The 10,551-nt window shown below is 37.2% G+C and overlaps 1 protein-coding gene across 3 annotated transcripts in view; it reads right to left on the reverse strand.

Annotated features, from left to right (window-relative positions):
* Window positions 1-361: 361 nt before the first annotated feature.
* chn2 (chimerin 2) overlaps window positions 362-10,551 on the reverse strand; it is a 346,878-nt gene continuing 336,688 nt past the window's right edge. For all 3 annotated transcript variants that reach the window (XM_048616382.1, XM_048616390.1, XM_020510415.2), the window contains 4 exons: window positions 9,851-9,928; window positions 7,880-8,017; window positions 6,135-6,240; window positions 362-1,965 (listed from right to left, as the gene is read on the reverse strand). In XM_048616382.1, the coding sequence (XP_048472339.1) occupies window positions 1,794-1,965; window positions 6,135-6,240; window positions 7,880-8,017; window positions 9,851-9,928 (494 nt within the window). In that variant the 3' untranslated portion in view covers window positions 362-1,793. The remainder of the gene's footprint in view (window positions 1,966-6,134; window positions 6,241-7,879; window positions 8,018-9,850; window positions 9,929-10,551) is intronic.

Below are 10,551 nucleotides of genomic sequence, written 5' to 3' on the forward strand. Positions count from 1 at the left end.
ACCTACCTGCTCTTGGCCCATATCCCTCCAAACCTTGCCTATTCACGTACTTACCTAAGTGTCTTCTAAACATCGTAACTATGGCACTCAGAGTGGCAGATAGGATTTCAGTTTTCATGACTCAACGAAAAGGCAGTAATACCTACAGTGTAGCAGACACACTGTGCTGAGGTATCAGGCTATGTGTACACTGTTTCTGAAGTGGCAAAACAAAATGTACAGCTGAGCATTGAATATTGCAACAAAATGTTTATCTTCATGTAAAAGTTGTATCTTAATCAATTGGCATGACATTAGAAAATTTCACTAAAGATCAAATCTTTCTCTGTCATTTATTGATAAAAGTCAGTAACTTGTTCGATTTAAATTTAATAGTACATTTAATAAATTTTTCACAGTACATTGCTTAATTTACAAGTAAATCTGGCATCATTTTACACATTCATTGATGAGAAATAAAATAGCCAAAAGCTTCTGAAGCAAAATATTTTAAACAGAGGTACCAGTGACTATGCTCAGTTCACTAAACAATGTAAATTTACATCTCAAAAGAATTTAAAAGTTATCTTTTAAACATTTGCAGCATTTGATTTAGTTAAAACATATATTTGCGTTTGAAAACTATCAAAATCATATCACAGAACACTTCTTAAAACATCTTCAATTTACTTGAAATATATTTGTTTGAAAGGGATGAGTTAACACCACCAAGGGAACCACAGAAAACTACTAATATGCCACTGCAAAACATGAAAGGATTGATAAGTTTTCTCTAACCAAAATGATGTATGAAAGAAACTTGCAAAGAAAGTATGAAGTTCAACAGTTTTGAAATGCAGCCCACATGGCCTGTAATAACCAGGAATATAGCTAATGTTCACAAGGCAAAATAAAATGGAAGAAATACAGAAGATCCTTCCTTCTTAATTTGGCAACGTTCTTCTATCATTACCAAAATGATAACTAAACACAGCTTTATACATATATACAAATTAAATGCCTTCCATTCATTACTCTGGCAGTCATAAATACAGCAATGTGAAAATTAATTCAGTTCTCATTGTGAGCTGAATGTAAATACAATGGGGAAGCTTTGGGCAGAAAAGGGCAGAAGTGTACAATGATAATTAAAAAATTACTGTTTGAATATCATCTTTTTACTGCTGCGTGTGACCGGCATTATTTCCTATAAGTAATGCAAAATTGATCATTTCTAGTATACTGATAATTTGTTATATGTAGCACAAATTTCTATTCAAGTTAATGGGTAATGATTTTTTTGAAAATGTATAGGTAAAAATTAATTGATATGCTAATGTATAGACACTTAGTGCAATTCAAAATTCTGTGATGTAATTCAGAAACAAAACAGGTAAATAATATAATTATAACTTTAAAAAAAAACTCATTCTGCACCAAGCTAACTTTCGAGTGGAAATCTGATTATTGGCTTTACCAAATGAGGATATTTGCCTTAGATTTTAAAAAGCAAGATGTAGCTTGTGGTAGTCACACACCAGTTTTACTCATAAGAGTTATGTTATACAGCAAAAACTATTTTTGTGGGAAAACATATGGAATATTAAGATAATCTTTCCCAACCTCAACTCTTAATTAAACATGTACTGCCTAACAAGCAGGCTACAGGAAATGTTTTAGTACTCATCTGCAGCATCAGACTTCTTAAGCTTACATAGCCAATCGTGCAAGGAGATAGTAGCACCAGTGCCATTTGCAGCTCAGTCACAAACAGCAACTACAATGTTGGTGTTACTTCATATTGTTTTCTTCTCTCAGAACAATACATCCTCATTTTCAATCAAGAGTTGAACAATCAGTCTCTGGTATCGCATATCATTCAAAGTTGCCAGTGTATTCTGTTCAGGGGGTCGCATTAATGTAGGCCCGAACACAATTCCAAGGTTTTCAGCATTCATCAAGTTGTCCTTTCCAAACATAGTTACCCTATAAAGAATGGGATTAATCTGTTAGATATATTTATGATTATACAACACTCCAATACTTTTCAACGTCTATGCTTTGTTGTATATTTGTATTGATTCAGGTAAAGTGGAAACTTTCATAAGCCTAAACTAAGGCTCTCATCTTGTTTTAAAAGTAGCAGTGGATTTATCAATATATCAACAAATACAAATTCAGTGAAAAACCTAGAAAATTTATAATTGTGACAGAACACCAAATTAACCTTATTTCACAGATTTCTAAAATCTCTTCTTTTCAATCAATATTTCAGCAGTTAGTAATAAAATTATACAGTTTCCAGTTCAGGCCTCGTATGAGGTCAGAAGGTGTGAGATTAGCAATAAAATAATAGTATAGGATTATGACCAAAACAAAGAACAGGCAATACAATAAATATTGACTTGATTTTTTGCCAGCTCCATTACACTTTTTAGTGGGAAGTCCTAAAATGTTGTTTGAGGGCAGAAAAAGTTTGCTTTTTAGCTACTGTATTAATTAGAAGTTTACTAAGTTGGTAAGTTTTTCACACAATTGCACATATCGATTAAATATGGTAAAAAAAATTATTTGACCAGCCGTGATTATCAGTTTATATACTGAACAGAAGTGTTTATTGTCACAACTATGATGAATCACATAGCATGTGATTTTCTCTAAGATATAGGACAATCAAACATACTGGCAGCACATAATAGCACAACACACTCACTGCAGCTTTTTTTTAGTGAATGCTATTAAACAAATGCCAGAAGGGAAAAGGGTTAAGGCATGGATAATCATTCAAACTAGTTGTACTCAACAAGCAAATCATCAATTGATACAAGTCATCAAAATATGCATGTTAGTAGCTCAGTTTCTAAAAAAAAATTTATGATACATGCTAAATGTCAAAAGGCAAAAGGTCATATGCACATGGATGTGCATGGCACTAAAGATAAAAGATGCAAATCATAAATACATAATTATTATTGTGGGTGAATCTGATTGCTCGGCAATATGGACCAACAAAATGTGTTACAGCACAAAGAATAGTTGTTTCATACAGTCATAGGTGTTCAGTTATACAACTGATTTTCAGGTTAATGCATTAACTGCTTTTAGTTTAGTAAGCTTAGAGTGCTGGAACCATTGATTCTACTTCTTAAGTTACAGGTCCAACAGGTTTATTTGAAATCACAAGCTTTCAGAGTGCTGCCTCTTCGTCAGGTGAAGTTGACATCATAACTAGATAGTTGTGGGTTGGACACCTAAGAATTCAATCATCAACACTGGCTAGAATTTTATGTCCCCTTTGTGGGTAGATTGGTAGTAAGTATAGTGGTGTAAAGTTAAGTGGGAAGGCAGGAGAGTGTATTGGTTGTTGTCCCCATTGGAATTTTACTAGCAGCAAAGGAGATGTTTTGGGTGGCTTGTCTGCTGTAAAGCCAACTGAAAAACTTAGCTGGCCTCTTAAGGGCCTTCTCCAGCCACTGTTGACATTTGACTGGTGTTGAGGAGGGAGGGCCCTTGCCAATCAGTGAGGTCACCACATATACTTTAACAGGGGGATTTCCTCCTGTTTGGGCAGCCTTTGCTCCACTAAGGGTCTTTCAATGTTACAGGTTGTCCATGCTTGCTTAATCCCAAATGGCTCCTCTGACACTGAGTGAGCCATTAGTCCTTACTCCTGCTGACTACCTGACTCTTCTGACATGCCCATCCCACTTACCTAGTGCTACGGTGCTGCTTCTAGTCACGAGTTTACTACAGACCCTGCAGTGGCCACTGATCTCAGTAGCATTCTTGGGACTGAGGAGCTGCCAGCTGTCTAACTGACCAGTAGCTCTTGGGGGTGGAAGGAATTGCCTGATGCAGACAGAAGTCCTGGTCTTGGGCAACTACAACAAAATAAAATAACACAGATACTAGAAAGCTTAAGTTAAAACAGGAAGTCGTGGAAATACTTAATATAACTCACGATGAACTCCTTCATCGACCTGAAATGCTATCTTAGTTTCTCTCCATAGATGCTGCCTGACCAGCTAAGTATTTCCAGCATTTTCTGTTTTATTGCCTTAGGCAAGTAATTAAGTAATTATTTGGGGACTGTAAAATCCAGCTCTGGCCTTCAAGGCCAACCCTGCAGCTGCTGGGCAAGGCGACAGCATCTGAGTTTCTCTCAGTATTCTCGTTGAGATGCATCAGGAATACATTTATATCTCTCTCCATTTTCCCCTCAGAATAAAAAAAAAGGAACTCTAGGCTTGTTCTGGTTAGTTGGCTACCCTCAGAGTAGGGTTGGTAACAACTATGGTGATAGTCGTGAAAAGCTATCCTGCTTTCCTACAGAAATAATTAATGACTACTCTCGTGAATAAAAAATGAAATGAAGTAAGAATTTAGATAAAAATATTTTGAAATTCACATTTTCTTAAAATAGTGCCTCTGATTATTGAGGATAATTTCATGAAAATAAGTTCAATAATTTTTTTAAAATAAAAAGCATTTTTTTTTGTTGAAATATTTGGTCAATGAAAGCTCCAGAGAAATTATTTTAAACCAAAGGGACGCAAATGTAATGAAGGAGAACAAAGGAATCAGAAAAAAAAACAGATGACAGTCACTAAACTGGTTTGAGCAAATTTAATACATCATTGCAGGTTAACTTCAAGAGCAATGTGCAATGCTGAAATAGTCTCCTGTTAGTTTCTGGTTTGTGACATATTATGACAACATTTGTGAAACATGATTTGAAGAATATTTAGAACTGATTAAACAGCTATCAACATATTTTTCATTGTGATTAGTACTTCATGGAATTGTGCATGTGATTTGATTTTCATCATTAAAAAGAACTGGAATGAATTCAAATATTGCAGAATAATAATTGCCATAAGTAAAGGTACAACACCATATGTAGGTCCTTTAATGCAGAAAAATGTTCTAAAGGACCTATTATATCAGACAAAATTTGACAATGAGCCACACAAAGTGATTAGTTAAGGTGATCAAAAGATTGGCCAAATAAATAAGTTTTAAAGTCCATCTTGAAGGTGAAGAGAGAGATGAAGCAGGTTCTGAGCAAATCCAAGAGCATAAAGCCCAGGCAGGCATAATCAAGAGCTGAAGAAAATCAGGTCTGCACATGATTCCAGAATTGGAGGAAAGCAGTGCCCTTATGAGGTTATGTAGTTGGAGAATATAGAATAATGGGGAGGGGTGAAGCCAAGAGGGATTTGTATGCAAGGACGGAAATTTGAAAATCAAGGCATTGTTGGACTGGAAGCCAATGTAGGCCAGCAAGCATAAGGTCAAAGAAACAAAGAGCTATAGGTAAATTTACATATTGATCATATCAGTCAGTCTTGTAATATTGCTTTAAAATGGCTTGTTAGAAGTATTGGCATAATGTAACAGACATTTTGTATAGGATTACCAATAGCTTGGGACTATTGTTGGTGCATTGCCTCCTTACACTTTCTTGTAATGCATCTTAAAAGCAAAGAAATATTCTATATAATTTCAAATTATCACATTAGATTGTAGGCAAAATTCATGGTAATTGTCATGGTAATTCATGTCACTGTAGATGAAGACATACACAATATGTATGCTCTCATGCTTCGTCTGATATTTGTTTTAAAGCTTAACTATGACAACAAAGAGAAGAAAAAATTACTAGTAAATTTTCTTTTGATTTGACCAAAGATTTTTGGAGAGAGTCCTATGGTTTCCATTATTCTAGATTTGTGCACTTGATAAACCTGGCATCTGCTGCTTAAAGCCTTTGTTGTGTGGATTGAATATTGTGTATTAAAGTGAAATATACATTTGCCGTACTGAATTAGTTCACATGTTTACAAAGAATATAGACAAATGTTAAGATCAAAGCAAAATGGGATTTCCATTACCGTTGAGTTCAATTCTTTTTGTGTGAATCATCAATTTAGCAGGATTGGTAATTTACTGCAACATTGAACTGTTGTGTAGACATCAATGCAGATTGTGGATCAGTCAGATGAAGTTTGAAGAACTTGATTAAATGTTGATTTTTTAACCCAAGGAGTTTGCATAATTTTGGTGCATTAACCCTTTCCCTTTTTTAAAATTAAATGGTTAATTCTTTTCAGCTGAATGCAGAAATCATCCCTCAAGGATAAAAACGAGGTTACCTTTTCAGATGAGTCATCAAGTGCCTCAGTGTCTCATAATGTGCAGGAGGGAGTAACATTAAGGAATCATTGATGGCCTCCAGTCTGTCGTCTGGGTTAATGATTTCTAATTAAGAGCAAATACACAATAGTCATAAAATAAACATTGATGAATTTTATGTTGGGAGCTGGTATTCATCTTGCCCTCAGTTGAAAAGTAGGTTGAACACCACGCTGAATTTAGCTTTGCTGCCACACAGTGATAGGATGTTAGAGGGGTCTAAATGAGACTAATTTAGGACTTCCACCCTTCAGGGACAAGAATTGCCAGCCTTGCTACTGCTGGCTAATCTGCTGGGATTGGAGTCTCTAGGAAATAAGAACATGGATGCATGACTTTAAATCAAGGCACAGTGGTTGGAGAGAGATTAAATTTCCCAATGGAAGGATGGGTGGTCAGCCTTTAAAGGCCAAGGGGAAATACAGAGGGAGGGCACCTTTGGGGTGTTCCTGATGGGCATACGCTACCCCAATATCCCTCCAAAAGAAAGTTACCTCTGTCCCTTCCTGTCCATCTTTATCTCTACATTGAAACCTGATAGACTGCCTTCCTTCTGGTTTCTCCAGCGGTGTGTATTATTGTGGTGAGGCAAATAGGGTTCTTAAAACAGCTGTTAATTGACTACTTAAGAACTTAGATAGGCCTAATTTCTTGCTGGGGTACAGGTGAAAGGGTGCCACTGTGCCCTCAGATACCTCATTCCAATAACCAATATTCAATCAGCAGATGTAAATCTATTGTCAGGCTGTCTGACAGCCTGAGGCATGACATTTTTAGAGATGGAATAGAAATGACTAGATTTCCTGTTATGCATTTCCAGTAAGCACAGGAGCTGGCTAAAGATCACACAGCGTTAGGAGTAATATGTTAGCTTGGATAGATGGATGGCTGCCCAACAGAAAGCAGAGTGCTGAGATAAGTAGGTGTTTTCTGGTTGCTAAGGTGCAACTAATAGGGACGTCATAGGGTTCGGTCCTCGGGCCTGAACTATTTACAATCTATATTAATGACTTGGTTGGAGAGATAGGTGTACAATAGCCAAATTTGCAGATTACATTAGTTGGGAAAATAGGTTGCAAAGAAGATGAGCAATTTAAAACAGACAGGAGGAGAAATTGCTCCTCCAATGGTTGTACATCTGTGGAACTCACTATCCCAGAGTACGGTAGCAGCCATGACAATGACTACATTTAAGGAGAAGATAGACAGATTTTTAATTAAGGGTTAAAGGATAATGGGGAGAGGGCAGGAAAGTGGAGTTGAGACCGAGATGAGATCTGCCATGATGTGTTAAATGATGGAGCAGGCTCAAAGCGCTGAATTGCCTTCTCCTGCTCCTAGTTCTAATGTAAACTGTGATGCCCTTTGACATTTGAATTGACTGTCAAAACACACTGTTTAGGCTTAGCCGCCCACCTGTGGTGGACCTACGAGAGGTGGCACAGAGCATCTAACCGCAGAATCAAATGTCTGGAACCAAATGTCACACTGCAGGTGAGGTAACAAAATTAGTGAGATACAGAAGAACACTCTAGTGATCTTTGTCCACAGCTACCTTTTTTGACAAAATAGCTTTAAAAATTAAAAATGCATGCAATAACGGAATTAGCATTATTACAGAGTATCCCTATCTCAGTATCTTGTCCATTATTCATCAGCTCCATATGTCAATTGGACAGGATCTTAAAATTCACGTGATACTTACTGGCTGCTTCAATGAACTTTTGATATGAATCATAGGTGATGACAGGAATAGGCAAATCCCTAAAGTACAGTTTAAGTGCACCGGCAATGATGTTGATGTCTGCATATGCAGTGGCAGAGATGTCAGCTTTGTCACCATCTAAAAAGACAACATACCGCAATAAAGAAAACTACCCAAATCTTACACAAGTTGCCTTAAAAAGAATATGAGTTACTTATCATTCCTTCAGATCTTCATACAGATAAACAAAACAATCTTAGTGATGGGCGGAGATTTGTTTCCTCTGCAAATAATTAGTAATTTTGCGTCCTTGTTTGAACACGTGAACGATCACTTTACCAGCCTTCAAGAGGCAACAACTATTTCACCACTCCAGAATCTGAGCTCAAAGTCCATGGCTGATATTTCAGGGTAGTACTGAGGGAGTGCTACCCTGTGAAGGTGTCATCTTTTGTTAAGCTGAGCCTTCAACTACCTTCTTAGGAGGCTGTAAAATATCTAATGCATTACTTTGAAGCAGACCAGGGGAGTTATCCGCAGTGTCCTGGCCAATATTTACCCCTCAATAAACAGCACAAAAACAGATTATCTTAGTAATTATCATTTTGCTACTGTGGCAACTTGCTGTGTGCGCAACTGTACATTAACAATAATTCATTGACAGTTCAAGAACTGCGCAAAATTTAGTTCTTCAGAAAATGTGTAAGAAGTAATCTAGTACATATGCAAATTCATCCAATATCTCCAATAAAGGATTCTACTCTAAAATTAACCAGTGAAGGGAAGCTTGTAGTAGACAGCAATTAAATTCCCCTATCCCTCCCCCAAGGCTTTAGTTGAAATAGTAGTCTTGTGCTAGACTGTGGCCAACTGCTGGTGGTAAATGCAGGTAAGCCACCTAACTACATCTGGATCAGACCGTCTATGACCCTAACCAAACAAAATCCAGCAGCCTGCCCAGGTTTTCTCAGTAGCTGCTAGCCATGATGTGCTGCAGCAACTCTGCGACACTACCCGGTACCATAGAGAAGAGGAAATGCCAGCGAGCCCAGCTATGACCAACAGCCTGTCAGTCAGGAGCAGCTGAAGGGAGCTTGGCAACCAGTAAAGAAGTTCAGCCTCATTGAGCAATTTGCAGTGGACTCCAGCAGAATAGGGCTCTGCGGACCCAATAAGCAGTGACTATAATGCAGACAGGAGCAAGGGGAACCTCAGCAGGCAGCATAGAACACAATATCCCAAAGACCCTGTCAAACTCCAAAGCAACAGCCACACCACCCCACCCCACCCCCCACCCAACATACACCCACCCACACACCCCTCACTCTGCAAACAGGCCTCCAGCACAGTTCCACTCTTGGCGAGCCCATCACAGGAGCAATTGTAAGTTCAATGTTATATTTTTCTTTTATATTTTCAAATTGATTTTATTTTGACAGACATTTCATTTACCAATGTAGGAATAAAGCTACTTGTAGCATTTCTCAATTTAGAGGGTACAGATATGTTTTATCTATTCTCATTTGCCAAGAAAGGCCCTACAAAGCCTAAATCCAATTTTAATTTGATTCCTGTGGAACAGAGCACTCAAAAACTACTTTCTATGAGAATTAATGCTCAATTAAAGTTGTGATTTTCAGGTACACAACCCTGATGTTAAGTGAGGACGCCCTGGAATTGAACTGTGGTCGAATAGTGTACGGAGTTCCACGACAGATGTAAAACTAAATAAACAACAATGGAGATGTGAACTGGTGTGTACAGTGCAAACCATAAAAATAGTTGTCAAATTTGTGTTTAAGATCTTGCTACAAATAGAAAAGAAAATCTTCCCCAAGTATGAAATGGAATCTTCTTGTTATTGCACTGTTGCCTTTACAAGTGAAGGCAAAATGAAAACTTACAAAACTGATAACTTGAAATATATGTTTCCTTTATAGGTAAAACCACAAGATAAAGCATTGCACTCACCTCTGTCAAATGCCATTTTAACATCTTCTATGTGCTCAGTAAAACCAGAGACCCTGTAAAGCCCTTCAGATTTCAAACCTATTGAACAAAATGAAAACTGTTGTTTTATTTCTTGCATTATGTACAGTGGGGTAACAGAGAAGCTTAAAGTGCACGTTTTGAAATCACATGCATGAATAATCTAATGTTGCGAGCAATACAAGCATCAAGAATTCACAACCATACTCCAGCACGAAAAAGCCAAAATGCCTATTAATTAGCTTATTGATTTTAGTAGGAAAAACAGGTCCTATTTAATTGTATCTCCTATCTTCTAAAAATCAAACATGTTGAAAAGAATAATACTCTTCAAGGTAAATGCTTCTTGAAACAGAAAGATATATTCCACATTTTAAAGTAAACTTTTAAACCTTGATTGGAACAGTAAGCTCACAACACTCCAAAAAAATTGCATTGCAATATTTTCATCCCATATATAGTTGTACTATAGAATGCCCTCTTCACCCGCAACCTTTGGAACCACATGCTAAATATACATCCTCCTTTCACATAACAGAAAAGCTGTTATGTAATGATCACTACAGGTACAGGCAAAGAAATGAGAGTGCCAGTAAATTTTTGCGTTTGATGAGAAAGCCATGTGTCAGACAAGCTGAGACAACAAGGTGCAGGGCTGGATGAACACAGCAGGCCAAGCAGCA

The sequence above is a fragment of the Rhincodon typus genome, chromosome 2 (genome assembly GCF_021869965.1).
Source record: "Rhincodon typus isolate 14 chromosome 2, sRhiTyp1.1, whole genome shotgun sequence".
NCBI lineage: Eukaryota > Metazoa > Chordata > Chondrichthyes > Orectolobiformes > Rhincodontidae > Rhincodon > Rhincodon typus.